General features: G+C 38.7%; 1 protein-coding gene across 13 annotated transcripts in view; it reads left to right on the top strand.

Moving 5' to 3' along the window:
- Positions 1 to 113: 113 nt before the first annotated feature.
- The window catches only part of FUBP1 (far upstream element binding protein 1), a 33,142-nt gene continuing 9,592 nt past the window's right edge, over positions 114 to 23,663 (top strand). The window contains exons 1-22 of one of the 13 annotated variants that reach the window (XR_003534243.1): positions 114 to 331; positions 1,309 to 1,399; positions 3,303 to 3,341; positions 3,687 to 3,726; positions 4,482 to 4,531; positions 4,624 to 4,695; positions 4,961 to 5,018; positions 6,042 to 6,204; positions 6,284 to 6,382; positions 6,466 to 6,567; positions 7,219 to 7,321; positions 7,406 to 7,506; positions 8,095 to 8,236; positions 9,380 to 9,540; positions 10,362 to 10,516; positions 10,602 to 10,681; positions 13,459 to 13,587; positions 14,205 to 14,279; positions 18,137 to 18,282; positions 19,835 to 19,927; positions 20,807 to 20,854; positions 21,784 to 23,394. Coding sequence is in view for 6 of the 13 variants with exons in the window: in XM_027683360.1 (XP_027539161.1) it covers positions 218 to 331; positions 1,309 to 1,399; positions 3,303 to 3,341; positions 3,687 to 3,726; positions 4,482 to 4,531; positions 4,624 to 4,695; positions 4,961 to 5,018; positions 6,042 to 6,204; positions 6,284 to 6,382; positions 6,466 to 6,567; positions 7,219 to 7,321; positions 7,406 to 7,506; positions 8,095 to 8,236; positions 9,380 to 9,540; positions 10,362 to 10,516; positions 10,602 to 10,681; positions 13,459 to 13,587; positions 14,205 to 14,279; positions 18,137 to 18,282; positions 19,830 to 19,868 (1,959 nt within the window). In the remaining 7 variants the exon portion in view is untranslated. Of the gene's footprint in view, positions 332 to 1,308; positions 1,400 to 3,302; positions 3,342 to 3,686; positions 3,727 to 4,481; positions 4,532 to 4,623; positions 4,696 to 4,960; positions 5,019 to 6,041; positions 6,205 to 6,283; positions 6,383 to 6,465; positions 6,568 to 7,218; positions 7,322 to 7,405; positions 7,507 to 8,094; positions 8,237 to 9,379; positions 9,541 to 10,361; positions 10,517 to 10,601; positions 10,682 to 13,458; positions 13,588 to 14,204; positions 14,280 to 18,136; positions 18,283 to 18,668; positions 23,395 to 23,663 lie in introns of those variants that run through there. The other 12 variants (XR_003534237.1, XR_003534242.1, XR_003534241.1 and 9 more) reach the window with 12 other exon arrangements.

Genomic DNA, 23,663 nt, shown 5'->3' with positions numbered 1-23,663 from the left:
TCGGGAGGCCCCGCGGCCGCGGGTGGGCGGGGCCGGGGGAAGCGCCGCGCGGCTTCTCCGCCGTTCTGCGGCGCAGATCCCGCGCGAGCTCTCGCGAGGCGCGGGCACCTCCCCCCCGCGCGCGGCGCCGCGCAGGAATGTGAAAGGCGCGCGCCCGCCGCCATTTTCTCTCTTTCTTGGCAGGCGGCGGCAGCGGCCGGAGCGGCGCCGGGCGGCCATGGCGGACTATTCCACGGTGCCCCCTCCTGCCGCGGGCGCGCCCGGGGGAGGCGGCGGCGGGGCCGGCGGAGTGAACGACGCCTTTAAAGACGCGCTGCAGAGGGCTAGACAGGTGCGCGTTGAGTAGCGTGGCCTCGAGCCGAATCAATGGGGTTCGCGGGGCCTGGAGGCCGTGGCGCCAGAGCCGCGAGGGGACGGGAGGGGGGGGGCTGCGGCCTCGCCGCGCTGGGCTGCGGGGACGCCTGAGGAGAGGCCTGCAGGGACGCCTGAGGAGAGGCCTGCAGGGACGCCTGAGGACGGGCGGGGAGGGGGAAGGCTTTGTCCCGGCCCCGCGCCCTGAGGGGTGTGAGCGGCCCCGCTCCGCCACGGCCCGCGGGCAGCGCCGGGGGGAGCCGGGCGTGAGGGAGCGAGCGGGCCGAGGGGCCTCGTCCCGGGCGGCGGGGAGCCCAAATCTCGGCGGGCGAGTAGCGGCGCGTTATCGGAGCCTGAGGGAGGGAGGGAAGGAGGGAGAGAGGGCGGCGGCCCCGCGGCCCCCTCGGAGCGGCCGGGCAGCGCCGCGGCCTGTGGGGCGAGGGCGGCCCTGGCGGCGGCGCTTTATCCCGCGGCTCCGTTTGCAGGTTGGGCACCGCGGGCGGTGTTTTCGTCGCTTCTCGGGCGAAATTTTCGCCCCGTCTGTTAATGAGCGGTCGCGGTTTTGGCAGTAGTAGTAAAGTCGGTGTGGTCGGACTGCTGAGCGCTGAAATTGTTTCGCCGGTGAGGCCCTCGGTGAAACACAGCGGTGTCCCTCGGACAAGACAGAAAGAAAATTTCCTTTTAGGAAAAAGTTTCTGGTGTTTGATGGGAACCTAGGTCGATTTTGTTTTCCAACGAATGAGAAAAATATAGAAAGCCCTGCTGTCGAAGGATGAGCACAAGCCTTCATTAAAACATTAATAAAATTTTTGCGAGTGGAACTAGTTTTGGCAACGGTCTTCTCTTTAGGGTTATTTTCATTGTCTAAATTTCTCAAACCTCTTAGAAGGTCTGGAATAAATACGAGCTAGTAAAATTACTTTTTTTCTTGGCTCACAACGTCTGCCTTTTGTTTAGATTGCAGCGAAAATTGGAGGAGATGCTGGCACGTCAATGAACTCGAACGACTACGGTTATGGAGGACAGAAAAGACCTCTGGAGGATGGAGGTACGAACTCCTTACTGCTGCATTTGTTTTTGTTGAGTACGACCACTGTGGCAGAAACATTGCAGGTGGTGTTTTTGTTGGCGGATTCGATTTTTTTTTCCGTAGCACAGCATTAAAACATTTTGTTCCCCTTGTAGATCGTGACATATTCTTTCGTTTTCAGTTTAATGGGAAAATTTGTTTCAAACTGTTGTGCTCTAAACTGAAGTGAATGTAAGCCTATTTTAAATGTGCTTTAAATGCTGCAAATGAAAAAGTGTGTGTTGGGGGGGAGGCAACAAAATTCTTGGTAGAGAGCAATGCCTGCACAGGTATGTCAGTGAAGTCTTTTGTTGTGTGGGGCTGGTTACAGCCTGGAAGTTACAGTTAGAGTAGGAAGTGCTTTACACTTTACACTCGATTGTTTCATGTACTTTGTTACAATAGTTTCATATACTTTATTACTGCACAATTTCAAATAAAAGTATTACTGCATTTCATTGTAAAAGCATTGGACTTTCAAAAAAGACAGGAAGGTAAATTTTCTACCTTGTAGATACTTTTGTTAGTCTAATATTTCAGCCTACAGCATGTGTGAACCCTGATAAGATCATACTTAAATCTTCTGACTTGTTGCAGCTTTTTGGATTTGCCTTACACTGCAGTAGAGTTTTCTCCTGAAATGTGTGTGTGTCGTCTTCTGTCTCTTATGGAGCAGCCACTTTGAACTTAACAGGGTTTGATATGTTTGATATCCAGACAAAATCCTGGCTAAATTATGGAAAGAAACCTCTGAGCTTGTTGAAATGTTCTCGTAGGTCTTACAAAAGAGCAATGCCTTTTTTTTCCTTTGAGAGGATTGAAACTCAGTCTACAGAATGTAACTAAGGCTTTATATCAGGAGTTCTTATGTCCTGCAATAAAGTTTTTTTTTCTCTTGAAGGTGAGGTTTTTAATATACAAAAATGAGCTAATGATGCTTCAGATGATATATGTAATGTATTCTTTTTATTTTATGTGTAGATGGCTCTTGGACAAGTCCGAGCAGTACAACACACTGGGAGGGAATGCCCTCTCCTTTTAAAGGCAGGAATTTTTATTTATTACCTGTGTTTAGTATGTAAACATGACATAAACTAGTGGATCTTTCTGGATTGACACAAATATTTCTTGGAATATGTGTCTGAGCTTTTGCTGCACATAAATTATGGTGGTTCATATAGCCTTTATTTTGGGGTGGGAAGGAAGCATCTGAAGTCTTTTTAGAAACAGGTTAATGATGCCTTTTATTTCTCTACTGTACAGAAAGGATTTGGACAGTAGTGATGTAGTTGCTTGAAGCTGCTTTTTTTTGAAGTTTTATGTTATGAAATGCTTGATATTTGGATAGGAATTTCAGATCCACATTCAGATTGAGATTGCACTGCTATGAAATACTGTTGTATTTTCAGATATTTGATCTAGACTTGTGGTCATTGTCAGAAATTTTTTTTTCTTTTAAGTCATTGTTGATTTTTGTATGGATTTGATTTTTTTTTTTTCTTTTTTTACTATAGAAGCATCATTAGCTTGAGCAACCAACAGAGCTCAACTTTGTTCCTTGTCTTAGTTGAGTTTCAGTGACTGGGTATCTGAGCAATCTACATACAGCGTGTCCTGAAAGCTGCCTTTTGTTAAACTACTGAATAGATACATGGAAAAACCTAACATCTTTTCAGCTATACTAACCAAGTGCTGAGCCTTCGTGAGATTCTTTCTTTTATTCAGATGATCAACTCCCTGAAATTGGAGGAAAAAAAAGAAAGAAAAGAAAAAAAAAAGGAAAGGGGGCTAAATACACTGGAAATTTACAATTCACACTGAAACGTTTAAACGCTTCTTGAATTCCTTGGCAAAAAAAATTTAAAAAATCTTAATTTTGCAGATCAACCAGATGCTAAGAAAGTTGCTCCTCAGAACGACTGTAAGTAATTTTTATTTTGTTGTCAAAAAACCCTAAACAAGTGTAACATTGTCAGAACAAGAGTTTGAAAGTGTTCTGGTAGGTGGCACTTGAATAAGTAAGAACAAAAGAATGGCTGGGGGGTTATGTCTTATTTTGCAAAGCCAGTCTGCTTTGTAAAACTGACAGTGGTGTCAGTTTGAGCAACAGTTAGTGTTTTAATTTGTTTTTAAACCTGTCGATAAGAATTCTTAAAAGTCAACTCGGACAAAATACTGATACAATTAAGTTTTATTACCAAAGCAGAAGCTTAGTTGTAAACTCCACCACTTGTTTGAATTTAATTTGAACAATGTTTGTTTATAGCTTTTGGAAATCAGCTACCACCGATGCATCAGCAACAAAGGTAAGTGTTGCACTGCATCTTATGTAGAGTTCTTGTTTTTACTGAAATAAAGCAATTTCGAGATTTTTTTCTGAAAAAGTGAGACCAACTCTGTGTGACCTGTTGAAATTTAGTTTCAGCAAGTCGTTAAGTCAGACACTTCAAATGCACCTGCACTGCTGTTCCTTTCTCTTCACAGCCTAGGCTGTGTATCAAGCTTAAGAAAAGGAAAACATGTTGCTGGTTTTTGCTACTTGAACCATAGGGAGCATAATTGGAGTTGGAATCTGAAGGGAAAGGGAGAGACACGATCTTGTAAACAAAAAGGAACGTTGATGGCTCAGAAACAAAAAAACATTCTAACCTTACAGAGAGTATTACTCAGCTACAACTTAGCGGTTTTCTCCACTCCTTTCTTGCCTGAACCACATCCCACTATTATTCTTATGGTTTGGCTGGGTTTGGTAGATGAGATGCTGCCATTTTCAGCATACTGCAGTGGATATGCAGAGTGAACTTGAAATGCTCCAGTGGCCTTTTCTGTACCACAATAAAGGGATTGGGTTGATTTGTGTTACACTTGAACCTTTTTTGTGTTGCTTCTGTTTATTGTCAGCTTAGGCAGAACTGTGCTTGCAGAATGACTTCTGAACCTGATGGGAGGGTGATGGGGGGGCAAAAGCTTTCTTAAGAGTAATGGGAGGATATATATAAAAAAATGTAATGCTACTTTGGTCTCTGGAATGTCATTGTCTTCTGTTTAACATTCTCTGTAGGTCTGTGATGACAGAGGAATACAAAGTTCCAGATGGGATGGTTGGATTCAGTAAGTAGTGTGGATGTGGTCCAGTAGTGTAGTGCAGGATGTTAGCAGATGCTGTTAATACAAATAATCTTTCTGTATTTTCTTTCTTCAAGTAATTGGCAGAGGTGGAGAGCAGATCTCACGCATACAGCAAGAGTCTGGCTGTAAAATACAGATTGCCCCTGGTAACTATTTGTGGTTTTTTAAATTTGTTTATTTGGGGGGCGGGATGGTAGAAAGTTCAGAAGACTGCTCATTGCTTCTGAGTGCCTCAACCTTCATTTAAGGTACACTTTAATTGTTTTTGTAGTTGTGACTATCATGGTCTAAAGAATATGGGATACACTGATTATTCTCCTTCATTGATGTTCCAGTAGTTTGCATGTTATGATTTATTTCATAATCTCTTTCTGACTTTACTGACAAGTTGGTTTTATTTAATGACTGCAGATAGTGGAGGCCTGCCTGAAAGATCATGTATGCTAACTGGAACACCAGAGTCTGTTCAGTAAGTAAAACAAATTGTGTGTACATGTCAGGTTGTGCAATACACTTCATTTTTTAGATCTGAATGTAATACCCATATAATATATGTTTTTCCTCTACTGAAGAGGCAGTTTGATGACAATTAAATGTATACAGGAGAAAAAAGGCCCTTGACCTGTGGTCAAATTTCCCAGCATACTTGGAATTTTAAGACAAAAAGAATGGAACTTCAGCTTGAATTCAGCTCCAGATCTTGTTGTAGATAATAATTGCATAACCGTGCACTGATTTCAGCTTGAGAATGAAACGTGTGAATATATATTAAAAAGAAATGTATGCTGTAAAGAAACTTGAAGACCAACTTATAGTGGCTTTCCTAGGAAAGATCTGAAGTGTACTGGTATAATGGTAATACCTCATTAATGTTAGCTGCTGCCACTTCATGTTTCCAGGTAGGGCCTGCAGCTACATGTTTTCCTTTGGGAAAGTAGGTGTCATCCTCCTTTTAAGTCTCAGCCAGGCACCCTGCCATTCATGAAGTCATTTCCTTTATGGGAATTTTCTTTGTAATTGTAATTTATTCTGCTCACATATTAAAGGGAGGAGTTCTTAACTAATGTTAGTAAAATCATGATTACAGTCCTCTGATGGCAGCTGACTTACACATGTGCTGAATATATACTTGCTTTTGTCCACTCTTCTGGTGATGGTTACAAGTACAAATGTCCTTACTTGGCATGCAGCAGCTTTTTTTCAGAGTTAAGCTTTGATCAGTGATGGTTATATTTGAAGAGTAAACTTAGTTGAGCTTGTCTGGTAAAGAACTACCTTTTACATTCTCATATTGGGGTGGTTTTGTTATCTTACAGTAAGTTTCTTAAGTTACTGCTGCAAATTTATTGAGTTCGCCTCATATTTCTTAGTGTTAGTAAGCACATTTTTTTGACAGAAACTTCTCAGATTAAAAGAATTTCCAAGGAGAATAGGTGTGGGCAAGTGATACTTGCAGGAATAAGTATTTATAAATATGGGTTTTCTTTCACAGATCAGCAAAAAGATTACTTGATCAGATAGTTGAAAAGGGAAGACCTGCACCTGGCTTTCATCATGGTGATGGACCTGGAAATGCAGTGCAAGAAATTATGATTCCAGCAAGTAAAGCAGGATTAGTTATTGGGAAAGGTGGAGAGACAATTAAACAGTTACAGGTATATATGTATCTTTCTTTAAATATGATGGTATGGAATCTGGATTTGAGTGGGTATTGACCTCCCTTTTATCAAATAGGAGCGGGCAGGTGTCAAAATGGTCATGATTCAAGATGGGCCACAGAACACTGGTGCAGACAAGCCCCTTAGGATAACTGGAGACCCTTACAAAGTTCAAGTAAGGAGTCCTTCCCAATTCAGAGCATTTTTAAATCCTTTCTGGTGTTGCAGTACCTAAATGAACTTTCCTTCTTCTTGTAGCAAGCCAAGGAAATGGTGCTGGAGTTAATCCGTGATCAAGGTGGCTTTAGAGAGGTGCGCAACGAATATGGGTCAAGAATAGGAGGAAATGAAGGGATAGACGTAAGCATGGTTGAAAAACTTGTTCACTGTATTTTGAGATGTTAACTTTCAAATGTTAAGCTGGGTAATACTGCTGAAAGCTCTTGATCAGATTTCAAAAGTAGTGGTGGTGGCATGTAAGTATGGCTTGATCATTGCTGAAGTTAAGGCCCGACCTGGTGTGCAGCGTTCACACTGCCAGCTGTTCTGAACAGCTTCAGCTGGAGCTTGTCAAATAAGCAAGGCAGTTTTATGGCCAAGTATATAACCCTCTAATGTTACCAAAATTGGAGTTTGGCCTTTATGGAAGGATATTTAAGTTCACCTGTTGTGCAAGTCACAAGCTAATAAGGAGAGGCTTAACGTTTCATCTGCTGGAATCTGCATTTTAGACACCTTATAATTTTCTTTTTTATTATTCTGAGAAGCATAATATCCCCTGCAGTTGCTACCACTGTCAGAACTTGTAGTGCATAAGATTGCTTTCTTTTTTAAACTGTAGTCCAGTATTTGCTAGACTTGTGACTATTAAAAAACAGACAGTTGAAAAAGCCTGAAGTGGCTTAGGTCTTGCCCTGGTTTACTATTCTACTATGTAACCCTTTCATTCTGTGAATTTGGTAGGAATATCTGCATCAACAACATCTTGCTTTGTTTTGGTTTTTCTTAAAGGTTCCAATACCACGATTTGCTGTAGGTATTGTAATTGGAAGAAATGGAGAGATGATAAAAAAGATCCAGAATGATGCCGGTGTCAGGATCCAGTTTAAGCCAGGTTTGTGACACATTCTTAAGTTTCTGTGAATTGACTGTAAATTTCCTGGATTGCATATACTGGAATAGTTCATTTTTATTCCAGATGATGGAACAACTCCAGATAGAATAGCCCAGATCACAGGGCCTCCTGACAGATGTCAACATGCTGCAGAAATCATTACAGATCTCCTTCGCAGTGTTCAGGTTGGGTAATGTTATTTACCATTTCAAATCTCCTGCCCACCTTTTGGAAAGGCCTAAACTTTTCAGAAAGTGTGTGTAACTAAAGCAAATAGTTTAATGATGCCACTTGAACCTACTTCAAAGTTTGGTCTGGAATAGGAATGTTTGCTTTTACAGTTACAGTTTTGCAAGTGATAAGACTGATTCAAGGTCGTGGCAGTTCTTGATGTGGCTGGTTTTAGAGCTGCTGCTTCTGTTTTGTGTTAATAGCTAACATGCTGTTACTTTGAGTTGTAATTGGTGTTCAAGCATTTAAACCATCTTGTATTCTTAGATGAGCCCCACTGCTGCATTTACAGAAGGCAGACAAAAATTCCATCTTTGTGCATATGAAACTTTGTTTGCTTCGATATCCTCTCCTTTCACATGCAGAGTTGTACAGAACACCTTTTAAAATCTAATTTAAATTTAGGTCTTCCAAAAAAAGATACTACTACAACTATCAAAACTATCTGAATAGTGAATCAGTTTTTCTTTAGAAATGATGTGATGTAACCTGATGACATTACTTGTTATAGAACATGCTCATTTATTGCTGCTTTTTTTTAGGCTGGTAACCCTGGTGGCCCAGGACCTGGTGGTCGAGGAAGGGGTAGAGGCCAAGGCAACTGGAACATGGGGCCTCCTGGTGGATTACAGGAATTCAATTTTATTGTCCCTACTGGCAAAACTGGATTAATCATTGGCAAAGGCAATATACCTTATATATGTGTATATGTTATTAAAAAAACACTCCGCTTTTCTATTTGTCCAAGTGCCATACTACAGAGATGTGTCAAGTGTTTGTACATAATTTACACTAGAGCAAAACAGTGCTGTTAAATCATGATATTCTTTTCAGATTTTCCTCACCAAAACATAGCCCAGTACTTTAAAAGTCAAGAGGTAATCAATTTATTGAATTTATCAAACCCTTTTTTTAAGTAACAAGTACAGGGTTACATTGGTAGCATTTGATAGTTTCTTAGGTGATGTGTCTTATAATTACCTTGTGTTTGATACTGCACGATAAACCAAGTGTTCCTGAATCTGACTTGCTCCTAAAACTATTTTTCACACATTTCAGTGAAAATCTTTTACAGTGAAACCCTGTAGCAATTTCTTCCATACCTGTGTTCATTAAAATAATTCTTGAATTTAATTTTAAAAATAATTTACCACATGCTTCAGAGGGAAACACTTGAGTTAATTTTAATCTCTTGTTCATACTGTGTTTTCCAGACACAGCAAATAGGCTGACATAGATCAGTTCTTGACCTGGAATGTTGATGATTTTTTTTTTTTAATTTTAAATGCCAAATTACCCTTGTTTTGAAAATGTGTATCCAAAGGGTACATAAAACATCTCTGAATCATGTAAGAGGAGGAGCCAGTTTAGAGAATTTACTTTCTGCTTTTAGTGCACTGCAAAAATTTTGAACTTCACCATCTGGTCTTCTGCATTTTTGGTCATCTGTGCTTCCTCACTGCTTTGTAGGGAATTTAGGTTTGAAGTTTGTCTTTGCTGATAACTCGTTATTCATATCTAATATTACATGTTTACATGAACAAAAAAACCAGGCAACATTGTAGGAATTCTTTGCTGTTGTTTCTGAGTAACATTATTGTGGTCTTTATTTAAAAATATAATTTATTGTTCCTAGTTTATTGCAATCAAAGCTCTGTACTACACTGAAGAGGCTTTTTAAAATGGTTAGATTGTTCTTGTACGGCTTGTAAGAATAGGCACCTTGTCACTTCTTTGTCTTCAGCTTCCATGCACTTTACTTTCTCTGCTTTAAATCAGTATTTGCTGCTTTAATGCACATCATAAAAACTGTATGTTGCATTGCAGGTGGTGAAACTATTAAAAGTATAAGCCAGCAGTCTGGTGCTAGAATAGAACTTCAAAGAAACCCTCCACCTAATGCAGATCCAAACATGAAGATGTTTACTATCCGTGGAACACCCCAGCAAATAGATTATGCACGACAACTTATAGAAGAAAAGATTGGAGTGAGTGTTTAACTGGGTTTTGGTTTCCTCTTATAACTAAACAGAACTGCAAGCAAGTCTCCTTCGTGGAGACTTTTTTCCCCTTTCACTTCCAGTTTAATCAGAAAATAAATTGGTAATAAAAAATTAGAATCCGTATTTGAAGTAATATAAGCATAACAATGCACTAAAAGAAACAAAATCTTGAAATGGAAATGGTTGGTTTTTTCAGTGTAATATGGTGTGTTTTTTAATGTGTTCTTCAATATGCCTGTTTTGTGAATATGAAAAATTTGATGAGTTCAAAGATACAGTGGTATTCTAAAAGCCACTAAATTGTGTGTTTAGTTTCTGTCTCAGTATGTTTAAGTAAAGTTTCAATCCAAGTTTACACCTTCGCTTTCATTGCACTTTTGTTTGCATGTAGTCACATTTACTAGTGGCTTTTTGTACCTGATATTACAAACTGGTTTAATTAGTTGGATTAGTCAGATTTAGATGTATTGGTTTGTTTTAAAACTGGTAGTCTCATATTAGTCTGGGAGGGGTTTAAGACAACTATGGAAAAATCCATCTTTTATTTGTAAAATTCTTTACTTCCTCAAGAAAACTGAAAGAAATGCGGCTTTTTAGTTATTACTGCCACAGCTGCCTTAAAGTGTTCTCTTTAACTAGCCCTAAGTCTAATTAATCTTTAAATTGCCTGTTTTCATCAGGATTGCTGTTTAACAGCAGTCAAATCTTTTGGATTGTGTTCTTAGTGTTCAGATAAATGCTTCTAAACTGCTGAAAAATGGAGAACCTCAAGGTTTATTTTCATCTCTGTGCTGTTCTTGTTACAGGGTCCAGTGAATCCATTGGGTCCACCTGTTCCCCACGGACCTCACGGTGTTGTTCCTGGCCCACATGGACCTCCTGGCCCACCAGGTCCTGGTGCTCCCATGGGACCATATAATCCAGCTCCTTACAATCCAGGGCCTCCTGGCCCTGCCCCTCAGTAAGTCCTGCTCCAACCACCTTCCTCCCTGCAGGGTCACCCTGGCTCTGGCTCTCCCTCATGTGTGTGCCTTGATCTCTTCCAGTGGTCCTCCAGCTCCATATGCTCCACAGGGATGGGGAAATGCTTATCCACACTGGCAGCCACCAAACCCACCAGATCCAGGTAAGGAATGGCACAGCTGCACTGCAGGGTGGGTATCCTGGAAATCCAGCCCTTTTGTCCTTCCAAGTGTCACTGCACAGCTCACTTGTGTCACTGGTAACTCTGAGCAGCTCCTCTCTCAGCCTTTGCTTTACTGTTTGTCACTCTACCTGCGTTTTACACTTCCACATGTTGCTTGTGAGATGTTGAAATTTGTTAGAGTTGGAATATGCTTTTTTTACAAATGTTATTGATCCTGCATCCCTATTTATGATACTTTTTGCAAGAGTCTTGGTTCACTGGTTTTGTGCAGTTCAGTTTTCTTACAGTTCATGTTTTTACACTGAGAATGTGTTTTCTTTCTCTAATGGTAAATGGCTTTGTATTTTATTTTACACAATCTCCCTGATCTGTCTTTGCATAGTTTATGCTATATTATGTTTTAGCTTTTCTTGACCTGTGAGGATTGCTTCTCAGACTCTGATACAGGTGTATTTTGTTGAGTCCCTGTTGAACTGCTGTTAATACAGTAAAACTAGCCAGGGTTGTGTATTTTGAACTTCTGCTTATAATAGTTCTGTATTTTCTCCTGAAACCCATCAATGTAGAATTTATTTCTTCTATTTCTGATTATCTTTGTCAAGACTGGGAGTTTTTACTGAATTATAACTTCCCAAAGTTGTAGTATCCTGCTTTTCTTAATGTTTACATCCTTTGGTTGGACTAGAGCATGTGGGGGAACGGAACTGCAGCCACAGAAGGCATGGTAAGGCTTGAGTCTGTTGTGCCTCATTTGTTTGAGGTGGAGCTCCCTCAGAACTTGAGCCAAAAAACCTCACTTTCATTTTTGTTCTAAATGGAATCAGTATTTTGGGATAAGCCACTGTTCCTGACACAGGTTCCATTAGTGGAAAAGGGGAGGATGTCTGTCACATACTGTGTCTTTTCAAAGAACCATCTCTGGCTTCACTTAACCAAACTTTTGCAAAAGGTAGCTCTGCATGCATTCAGTTAGTATTTAAAAATGCCTGTTGTCATTATTTAAATGTAGAATGATTCAAAGTGACTTAAAGTCTCAGCATACCAAAAGTGTCATTTAATGCAAAACCACTGCTAAAATCTTAGACTGTTTTGAATCACATTTTCAATTTTTTATGCAGTAATTTATCTACATAAAGATGTGTAAGAAAAAATGGCAAATACTCTCTTAATGTCACCTTGATGATTTTGTAACCATTTTTTTGATAAATACTCATCTTTAAAAATCTAATGAAGTTTTCCTATGTGCAGTTGAAGTTGGTGTTTCTTTTGATAAGTATTTATTTGGATGAATTTTCTACAGTTTTCACTTAGTTGCTCGTTTCAGTGTAACAAATGGGTTGTTCTAGTATTTTTTTCAGAGGTGCTTTCTCCAGAGCCATGCTTGTCACGTGAAAGTGGAGCTAGTTACTGCAGTCAGATTTCTTTGGAAAGTTAATGAATCCTGCTCTTTTGTTCTCCCACTGTAGAGGGGAAGGAGGGGGGGAGTCGAGCAATGGCTTATTTGATATTTGCAGGTAACCTTAGAACATAGTACATGTTAGTTTAAATCCACTATTGTTGATGCAAGCAGTGTAATTTAAAAAGGAAATAGTGTGTTAACATTTTTGTCTGTATGCTGATACTACTGTGTGCATTTGAAGTGTGCATCTGACTTTTGTCGCAGTATTTCATTTAACATTAATTTTATTGTTGTGGATTTCTTCTTGAATGCCTTTTTCAGGGGATTTCTTCTTTTCCATTACTCACTGCCTTACCTATTTTGTGTTTGGGGAGGATTATATTTCCATTCTCATATATAGTTACTCTAAAATATCAGTTATCCATGTCCTTATGTGAAATTCTCTCCTCATTTGGCTGCATTTATTTGCAGAAATAAATACTCTTTATGAATGCAAGTATTGTATGCAAAGATATGATGGTTGGGTAAAATATTATGTTCTCTAACAGTAGATTTTCAGGTGTTGTGGGTTACCAGTCTGGTAATGTAATCAATCTGTGATTCAGCAAGAATAAGCCATTCCTAAAGGCTAAATGTGAAAAATAGAGAGACAAAACTCTAGGAAACAGCATCATTGGCTTTCCTAGATGTAGATAAAAATAAGGAACCCTGGGGGTAGCTCCAGAAGGCACAGATGTTGCTATTATTTATTATACTAAAAAGCTGTAAGTAAATAGTGATGCTTAATAGCCATGTGTGGGGATTTAGGTTCTTAACATGCTGTGTGTTTCTGTGTTTGACTGTGACCTTAAAGTTGAACTGCCATGCATTGCAAATACCCAGTAAGCTTTGTATTCTTCTGTTTCAGAAATATGTTTTTGGCATGCCTCCTGCACCGGTGCCAGTGTCATTAGCGTGAGGTTATAACCAAAGTAAAACCACTGAAATTGTTTGGTGCTAGAATGATTCATTGCTGCTACCACTGATTAACATGACTGTTTAATTTAAGCTTGCCAAATCTGTTTCTGCTTCTCCCATTGAAAAAAGTAATGAATGGCATTGTAGAAGTAAGGGTTCTGAAATAATTTTATCTCGCCAGCCCTATGAAAGTACACTTTGTACAGTTCACTGTTCTGAAACCTGAGCAAAAGTTTGTGCTAGAAAGAAAAAATACTTCAAAGATGTACATGGTTATTTTGTTTAGTGGGTTTTTCCTTGGAGGAAAATAAGAGTGTGTAGGACAGGATTAATTGAGGGCAGCATTCTGTTTGTATGTAGTAGTTCTACTTTTATAAATGTTTCTGTTCTGTTTCCATAGGTAAGCCAGGAACAGATCCCAATTCAGCAGCGTGGGCAGCTTATTATGCTCACTATTACCAGCAGCAAGCACAGCCACCTCCTGCAGCCCCTCCTGGTGGACCAGCTACCACCCAAACCAATGGCCAAGGTAGTTGTTCAGTCACATGGACACATTTCTCATTGCTGCAGCTCTAAATGCCCAGGTTTTTTTACTGTTGTCTTCATACATTCGGTAAATTTATTTAAGTAGCTGTTTTTCTTTGAAAACTATTGCTTACAGCCTTCAACAGTGCTTTTCTTAATTTCAGGAGTATTTGTTTTGCAATATGCTCCAAAGACAATTTTGCCACGTCTTGGGCTGACTTAATGACTACACAGAGCAGTCAGTCATAACTAAAAATTATTGTCATTTGCTTAAATAGTTGCATCACTTCCATTGGGTTTAGGACAATTACAGTTGTGGTATTTAGTTGTGTTATTATAACTTATGCCTGGGTGAGGCTCACCACTTGAATTTTGGGTAGTGTTTTGTATTGTGAGTGATGTGCACTTCCTGAATCTTGAAAACACGCTAAGCACTTTAAACATTTCTTTGTGGTATCTTTTACTAATACTTTATATTTGTAGTAGCTTCTACCACAAAGGTTTGTAGTGTCAGATTTGAGTGCTGTCATCTGGGATTGTTCCTGGAAATTTCAGTTGATGATTTGTATGTGTGAAGCAAACCCCAGTAGTTTTAGTTTAACTGGTTTTAATGTAATTCAGGAGATCAGCCAAATCCAGCACCAGCAGGGCAGGTTGACTATACCAAGGCCTGGGAGGAGTACTACAAAAAAATGGGTAAGTGTGCAGGGTTTTTTTTCTGTTGTTGCTTAGTGGAATGTTTTAGGAGACTTGCTTGCTTTTTTACCACAAAAAATTAAAATGCACAATCCTCATGTGTGCTGAAGTGTACACTGCTGAAGGCCCTGCTGAAAAACAGACTCAACTTTCATAGTGTATTTAAGGGATTTGTTGGTACTAATGCTACTAATGGCTTCACAAAAATACTTCAGACTTACTGAGATGTCTGTATTTAATCCTTGGGAAACAACATCTTTTAAATACCTCAATCTGACTATTTTAAAGTATAGTCTCTAAGTTTTGGAGTTGAACTTTGATCTACTTTATGAAGCTGTTTTTTCTTGTTTGGCAGCTGTTTCCTAATGTTCTTCAGATTACCTATGCTTTTTCTTTTTCCTTGTAACTTACTTTCTGTGTTCCAGGTTACAAAACCATCATAATTAGCTTTCATTTAGATATAGTGGTTTTTTTTGTAAATAGCATTAGCTTTGTAGCACTTTAGAGCTGCATTGAAACTGCAGGTTATATGTTGTTGCTAACTTTTTTTCCTCAAGTATTTTGCTTGAGCTGACTTAGCAAAATGAAATTTAATTGCTGGTGCAGTTGATTATTTGCATTTAGATTTAATACCATGCTTAATTCCTCTTAACAACTTCCTACCATGTTCATCTTGAATTATTTGCCAACGTGTACCTGTATTTTGACACAGCATAAGTGGTGAAGCAGAAAATGTATATAATAATTATTTACTTCAAGAATTGTGGATCAGACCAAGAAAATGCCAACAGAACTCCCAAACACTTGATCTTTAAGATGTGATAGGCCTTTCCATTTTCCTTCTTCCTGGTTCAGTTAACTATTTATTTTCACTTTATAATTCTGTCAGTTCAGGTCACATTCTTAAATGCAAAGTTGTGGGTGTTTTTCATAGTCTTTTTAAAAATAATGTAATTTGTTGGCAGGGACTCCACAGTCTTTCCAATTTGCTGTCTCTGGAAAGCAAAGTCTGGGTTGCACTAGTCTTGCATTTGCTCTGATTAAATCATAACCAGTCAGAAGGTGTTGGGATAATTTCTGGGAGCAATTCCAAAAAGGAGTGTAATCCAAAAAAAAAAAAGATGAGATAAATATAGTTGCTCTTAAAATGCAAAATTTAGAAAATGCCAATACAATCAGATAAGAGGAAAAACACGAGGGCAGTTCTGATCTTAATTTCTTTTTCTGGTTTGGATTGAGTTCTTGGCCTGAAGGAGAGCTCTTGGTGTCTGGGGTTGGATAACTTGACTGTGCAAATCATGAGAACTTTTGGCTTCAGAGTCTTGATGGGGTAGATACCATTTCTCTGAAGATCCACTTAGCAAAGAGGAATTCAGCTCCAGTTGTTCAATGCTAAATGATCCTACAATAATATTAAGTAGTAGAAGATCTGATGAACAGCAAGGCTGTCCCAGCTCTCAGTGCTGTACATGGATCTTGTAGATGACCCAGACTATTTGCTTTGTACCCTACTTCATAAATCAAGAAAATGTCTTTTAAATTTCCCTTTAGTATTACCGGGTAACAATTTAGCTTTCAAAGACATAAAGATGCTGTTACCTTGAGTTGGAGACACAGTATTTTTATTTTTCCATACAAAATCTGAAATAAAGATTGTGTAACTGGGCCATAAAAATCTCTCAAGAATAACTGTTCCTTCTAAACATGAAGTCATGTTTTAGTAAATTATTTATGTTTCTCCATTGAAATTTGTGAATTTATCATTTAAAGTCATTCCTATATATTGTGGGCTTGACTTACAAGGGATTCCACAGTAAAGGATTCCATAATAAGGAATCGTTAAGGGATTCCATAATAAAATATTTAAACTGTTCTTAAAAGTTTCCTCGTGATTGTAACAGGAAAGAAGACAAACAGTTTTCTCTTGCTGGAATTTCAATGATGTTGAGCTGTAAAGTCTCGTGGCATTTTCTTTCTCAGCCCTCTTTGAAGGGGGGAGTTACTCTGTGTTTCTTGTGTTTCCTTTGTAAGTTTATCAGTGTAATTTGTTGATTTGGGTATGAACAATATCCTGTTCCAGTGAAGGGAGGTTTGGACTAAGCTGCTGAGTTCCATGTGTAGGTTCAGAAGTACTTGTACCTAGAATACCCATTTCAGTACAGAAATCCAGTTTCAAATCTTTAAGTAGATGTTTAATTTGCCATATTTGATTTATTACTTGAATTTCACTGCTGCCTTGAGATAGTTGGGTGAGTGTCAGAAAATTCTTGAGTTGTAATGCACAAAAAATCCCTTTAGCTTCGATATTCAGCTGTGCTGGCAATAAGTAAAATGTTACAATTAGTAAATTAATAGTGAACTTGAGAAAAGAGTGTCCTGGGATAATTTTTAATCATATTAGAGATCATTTTTGTTAAAATAATTAATCAGAAGTGCATATTGTAAGTTGTGGTAAATTACAACTTTTAAAATGTGCTTATGGCTCTAAAGATTTGGAGAAATTTAAGATTTTCTAGGAAAACAATTGCTTTACTGTATAACCCAAAAAAAGATGGATGGGTTTTTATAACTTACCTGCATTGTAAGTGGAAAAATGATGGAAGTTGTGTAGATGGTTGGAAAATGGAAGGTTGTGTGTTGGTGGCTTCCAGGATGGTGCTTTGCCAAATTATTGCTCTTTTTGAAAAATGTGATCTGCAGTGTCCCAGCAAGTGCACGAAGGATGCCAGAAGTGAGGGAGTGTATGAATTGGCATCTGCTGAACTTGTGAGTGCAGCCTGTAAAATCAGGTAAAATCAGGCTAGGTGGAGTACAGAAAGTTTTGCCTCTTGATGTGTTTAAATGCTGCCACTGCTCAGATCAGCAGGCTTTAAACATTCACAAATATGAATCAAGAGGCAGAAAAAACTGTCCTTGTGGTTCCTCAGTTCGGCTTTACACGGGAATCATCATCATCATCATCATGGCCAGGCTTCACGAACGAAGATTTGGGAAGGGCTCTGCCCACATTTGTTACAAACACGCTGGTGGCTAAAAAGGCCAAAATGAGACAGGCACGTCCAGTTGCAAAAGGCACAGCAGAAAGACTCCTTAGGTGGTAAATTCTGCAGGACACGAATCTTTCTGCCTTGTCTTTTCTCCTCAAGGGTGATCCTGGTGCGTTCTCAAAAGCATCAGCAGCGTTATAGATGGTTTGTCTCCAGACCTCCCCATTGGAGGCCAGAGTAGACCAGTTCTGTTGATCAATATGGCCAAGGCTGAGATGTTGTTTCAGGGAGTCCTTGTATCTCCTCTTCGGGGCTCCTCTCTTGCAGCAGCCGGTGGCAAGTTCACCATAAAGCAGGATCTTAGGGAGACTCCTTCATCCTGGAGACATGCCCTGCCCAGCACAGCTGTGTTCTCAGCAACATGGCCTCAATACTTGTGACTGCTGCCTGTTCTAGAACAGATGTATTGGTCACATAATCTGACCAGTGGATGTTTAGGATTGTACGGAGGCAGCGTTGATGGAGCGTTCTGGGAGTCGCAGGTGGTGGCAGTAAATGACCCATGATTCGGAACCATATAAGAGAGCAGACAGCACTATGGCTCTGTGAACACTGAGCTTGGTACTTTTCTTCAAGTGTTTATTTCGCCAAACTCTTTTATGAAGAGTCAGTCTCACCATCCGAGGAGATGAGGCTGCCTAGGTAATTAAACACAGGAATCATTACATTAAATAACAGCATGAGAAGTCAGGTCAAAAGAAAGCTGGCACAAGTTTATTCAGACGCCTTGGCGGACTGTTGCTGGGTGAGATGTTGGAGTTGGCTGCTCTGTGTTGCCCCACCAAAGCTGTGTGTGTTTAATGACCGCAGGTCAGGCAGTTCCTGCCCCGGCCGGGGCTCCTCCGGGCGGGCAGCCGGATTACAGCGCGGCGTGGGCCGAGTACTACAGGCAGCAGGCAGCTTACTACGCCCAGACCAGTCCCCAGGGGATGCCCCAGCACCCTCCAGCGCCACAGGTACAGTGCTCGAGTGTTTTCTGCCTGGCTTCTGTTTCAGTGGTCGTAGATATTTTTTTGCATGTCTCCTGCTTTGTCACTTTTGGAGTATGCATCTTTTTTTCTAGCGAAATAGCTCTCAGAGTAATTAAGTAGATGACTTTGTTTACCTGATAACTTGAGTTCTGTATCTATCCATATGTTTGGTGATTATGTTTTGGTTTTTTTTTTTAAGAAAAAAAAAAAAGAAAAACTTTCTCCTCCCAGGGTTTTGAAAACCATGCAAGAAGCCACCACCATTTACATTAACCAATTTTTCTTTCTTAAAGGCTTCACTCCTGAGTTAGCTCGATTTAAAGGATTTTCTTTAACTTTTTGTGTATCTCTTATGTATTTCTTCTGCACAGGGCCAATAATAAGAAGTGGACAATACAGTATTTGCTTCATTGTGTGGGGGAAAAAACCTTTGTTAAATGTATGGATGCAGACGCCTTGATGAAGATCTTAATTTTGGTTAAAAAAAAAAATAGTGTTTTTGAAAATGTACAAAATATCTATCACTACTGATAGGAGGTAATATTTCTGTGTAGAAATGAAAAAAATGGTTTGTTTTTAGTATTAGTGTAGATGTACACATTCCAGCAAATGTATTTGCAATTATGTGGTCAATGCTTTGTGATATAAATGTACTTTTTCAATGTATACTTTATCACTTTTAAAAATGCCTGTTTTGTGCTTTACAATAAATAATATGAAACCTCCTGTGTCGGTAAGTTGGATATGTGGGTATTGCAGAATTATAGGATTGATTTGCAACGCTGAATCAAGGTACCTGTACACAAATGAGTTGGTTTGTTTTTTTTTCCCCCCTGGTGAAACCTTGTTGAGTTTAAAAACTTGTCGTTAGCATGTTTTTCCCCTCTTGCAGAATAGTTGTAGATGGAGGATCTCTTTTCATTCATTGTATTTTGCTGCCTAGCACCAGTAATCTTGATACCTTAATTTTCTTTCTATTTGATTCAAACTGCATGTGTTTAAGAAGGTGATCTTTTGGCATACTTCCATTGCATTAACAGTGAAATTTCCTTTAGACATGACCACTGTTTCAGACCTGTGCAGCTGCTATAACAGATAACTTTTGTTTTTTAATGAGTACTTCAAAACTGTTCCTGCATAACTATTTTATGGATTTTTTCAGACTAGTTATAAAACTTACTTTTAAGTGTAATGTGCTTAATTAAGCCTTCAGTTTAAAGTAGTCCACTTCAAAATGCAGTGTAGAAAGTCAATGTGGTTTGCATAGTAGCCAGAAAAATTGCATCTGTCCTTGAAAACGCTGTTTTGTTTGAGTGGTGGGAGCGGTTGAGAACTTCCTGCAGAGCAGATAACTTCTGGTTTTGTAAATATCCAAGTATTTGAATCGACTGATTATTTTTCTATATATACTTGAAACTTCTTATTGCTCTAATGCTCATACTGAAAAGCTGATTCTCTTGAACTCCTATGTTTGCTCTTTGCATCTGTTAGATGACATGCACTACAGTCTGTCTTGCCATTGTCTGTTGAAGTGCAGGTTTGATCCAGCCAGTATAGAACTAGCTCTATAGGGGTGAGGAGGACTGTGCTGTGTATCATCCTTGATTGTTCCTTCAAGGAGCATTGCACTGTAAGTACATCAGAATGACAAATTGATGAACTGCAACAGTATCTTTTTGTCAATGTTCCACATAATGCAAATGTACCTGTGTGACTATTATGTTGGAATACAGTGCTGATATCTTAGGAAATCATAATTGCTTCTTAATTCAGAAACATAGGTTTGCTTATATATATATATTATATATACATACACATAATATGAGTTTTGTGGGTAAGTATTCCTGAAACTTTTAGCAATAGCTAAAGAAAATCATGTTTCTGTTTATCTGAGTAATAGTTGTTTTCATTAGTGCTCCTGAGACAGCTGTCATTCAGTGTTTTAAAAGTTTGCATATCGTAACATTGAAGTCTTTGGAACCACTTGTTAGACAGAAGTTGTCTTTGTCTTCAGATAGTTTGTGGATATGTAGTGATGTAGGTATGTTTTAAATAATTCTGTAACTGTTAATTGCTTTATTTTTTTGGAACACCATGTTGTTGCTTTGAGAATAAATTTTTTTAGGGTGGCTGCACAGAGAAGTAAAAGTTAAGGCTTGAAAACTGAAGTAGTTTATTCAGGTAATCAGCAATGTATGTATTGTGCTGTAGAAATAGAAGGAATTATTTTTATCCCTTTTAAAAGTAGGAATTATGCTGGTAGCTTGCAAAAGGCTAGGACAGTATTTGCTATCTTTAGTGTAGGGCATTAAGTTTAATAGTTCAGGTATTTTGCATGGTATTTTGTAGATAACCTTACAGAATGGTGCATTTATTATGTACTAAACTGAGCAAAAATTAAATTCACTGGATTCTTTATCAGTCACAAAATGGAGGCTGTTGATTTTGATTCATTTAAGGTATAAAATCTTTATTAATTGCAAACAGTGCAATTATTTATACTTCACAGTGCCTTCCCAGACCTTCCACCTTAGGTTCTGCTGCAAAAAAGCAACAGGTAAGCACAACCTAAGGAAGTATATAAATTAATATATTTCAGTACATTAATGTTGTCCCTGTGAGATCTTTGTGGTTGTGTATTGAAAAGCAATCTGCTGCTTCCCCAAATGCATTGTTACTCACGGTTCCATTTCAGTGGAAAGTCTTAAGTTTTTAAACAACTGTTTATATTTCTAGGTAAATATGTATTTTTTCTTTTTTCTTGTTTTTTTTTTCTTTTTTAGAAAAGATTATTAGATTGCAGTAATTGAACTTGATCAGAATAAGTAATTTTTGTTATTTTTCCTCAAATAGCTAATTGTTGCAATTAAAGAATCAAAACCTTTCAAATATGCAGGAATTACTTCGGTTAGAAATGTCAACAGCCTTCACAAATGTTTTTTTATAATAGGGCACTATTCCCACCTAAACCCATCAGACCTAATGTAAAGAATATGATTCTTGTTGTTCTCACTGAACTTGATAACTTGTCTTACAGTTATAGTGTGTTAGTGGAATCTTTAGATAACTTAGTTTGCTTATTCATACTTGACATGGTAGGAAAACAGCTTGTGGAGTTTGAGATCAGTATGTTTTAACTGAACAAGCATGTGCACCAGTTAAATGTTAACAGTACAGCAAATACTATTTTATTGATATAGCAGTCAGTGTATCCTGTTTCTTGATACTTTAACTGAATTGCTGTATATTTTGATAGTATAAAATGTTATATGTCTTACAGATGGTCTGGTACAGGTTTTTGTTTTGAGTTTTTGTTGTTGGTTTTTCTTTTTTTTTTTTTTTTAGCTTAACATAAGGCAGCATCTTTGGGGTTTTTTCGTTCATTATTCTGTTTCTAAAAATGTGCTGCTCCTCTTTCAAAAGTCCTGCTTATCTGTTACATCAAAGAAAAATATTCAAAAATCCTGCCTTCATTTTCACACACAGTGCTGAAGATGCTGCAAGCACCAAATCATAGCTCATAGAATCAGGTCCTGAGATAGTTACTACCAGTAAAGAGGAATCCTTTGAGTGTTTGCCATTGGTGAGCCGATGAGCATGGACCGTAGAAGGGCTCCATGTGGAAGGTAAAATTGGCAAAAACATAACAGATTTGCAATGTATCCCATACATAATGGTGTAGGGTATGATTTTTGTTCTGATCACTTTTCATTCTTTAAAGTATTCTTTGTTTGACCATAAATGTTCCATAATCTGTTACGTTTTTTTTTTAAACTGTGATTGAATAATATAAACCATCTATTTTACTTTATATTCTTCTAAACAGCCAAGTTTAATTTTTTGAACTAAATTAATAGTTGTGCTTCAGTTTCTCAAGCCACTTAGTATTTCATCTGTAGTTTAACATGTAACTTCATTTTTTGACATGAGAAAAGGTTAGGTGTGTGTTCCATTTAGATTTTGACACTGTGAATTTAGTGTGGGGATGAGTCATTTGTTCACTTCCTTTTTACATGGTACTTTTTTCTTCAACTGTTACTCCTAAAATACCTTGAACAGTCTTTCAGCTGTTAATTTAGCCTGTGGGAGGAGATAGAGAAGAAGTATTGGGCTGTTGGGAGTGTGTGGAAGGTGGGGTGTTCTTGTGTGCAGCATTTGAGGTGTATGATGACTCCAGCTCTCTCACTGCTGGCCTTTTAGTTTAGAGTGTTTAGTTTTCACCTCTGTCTCCAAACTTGGGAGAACAGGAGGTTATTGGAGCTCTCCAACAGCCAGAGAGAGAACTGGCCTTCCTTAGAAACGCAGTGAACTTGTCCAGAAGGTGTCTTGAAATGTTCCCCACTTAGCCCAGCCCCACCCTTTAGTGTCCCACAAATACAGTAGAATGTGAAGAGTGTGAAAGGATGAAAAAACAAGCAGAATGTTCCAAGTAGGAAAAGCATTTTTGTATTGCTTCCTGCAGCCTGTACTTCATTAGGATATAAACCAAAATATCAGGTAGATAATCTTCAGTGTAGCTTGCTCATAAGCCATCTAACTTCACTTGTCCAGGCAGACAGGATCATGATTCACTTGCACAGCCTAATCTTGAGATATTGCATCTTTTTCTAGTGGTATTTTATTGGATGGTAGAAACTGTTTCTCCCCTGTTCTCTTCCAGAGTAATTCTTAAGTTTTCCATTGCATGCTATAAAAGCTTTATATTTTGCTTTTTTTCTGGAAGTGGGGGGAGGAAGGGAGGACTGGGCTTTTCAGAAAGCATCCAATTGCCAGGATTCCCTCTTCCCTAGTAATAGCTTGTGAAACTCTGATGTGTGCACAAATATTTCTCTTGCGTGCATGTGAAATGCCTTTTCGTCCTGAGAAAAGTGTTCTCTGCAGAAACTACCCGTGTGTAAAAAGAAGATTGGCTTTAAAAGGCAACTGTGATGGGAACAGTGTCTTAGGGAGATGCAGCTTGGACTTGAGGTAAATTGAATGCTTTACAAAAATGTGGTTTTGAGCTTGCATTGACATTGTATGTAATATGGGTACACATTAACTGTATAATGGTTTTTGTATGGTTTTTCTCAATAAATGTAAACTGATGGATAATAATAGCAATGCTTTTGTCTTTTTTATGCTCCTGTCCCTGCCTCTGTTAGTTTGAAATAACAGCTTCAGAGGAAAAATACTGCAGCAAGTAGTAACTCTGTGAATGAGCATCACCCACATGAAATGAAGGAAAATCTGTTTATATTATTGAAAACATCAATTAGTGCAGCTCGTTACCATTTTTTATGGAGGCAGAAGAGTGAATTCCAGTAGGGAACTGTACAAAGAGCAGCAGGTTCTGCCACGGGCAAATTTCTTTCTGAAATGACTGC

This window comes from Neopelma chrysocephalum, unplaced genomic scaffold, assembly GCF_003984885.1.
Source record: "Neopelma chrysocephalum unplaced genomic scaffold, ASM398488v2 Primary Assembly neopelma1_64, whole genome shotgun sequence".
Lineage (NCBI taxonomy): Eukaryota > Metazoa > Chordata > Aves > Passeriformes > Pipridae > Neopelma > Neopelma chrysocephalum.
The sequence above is the reverse complement of the archived record's forward strand: the minus strand, read 5'-3'. Positions and strand labels throughout refer to the sequence as shown.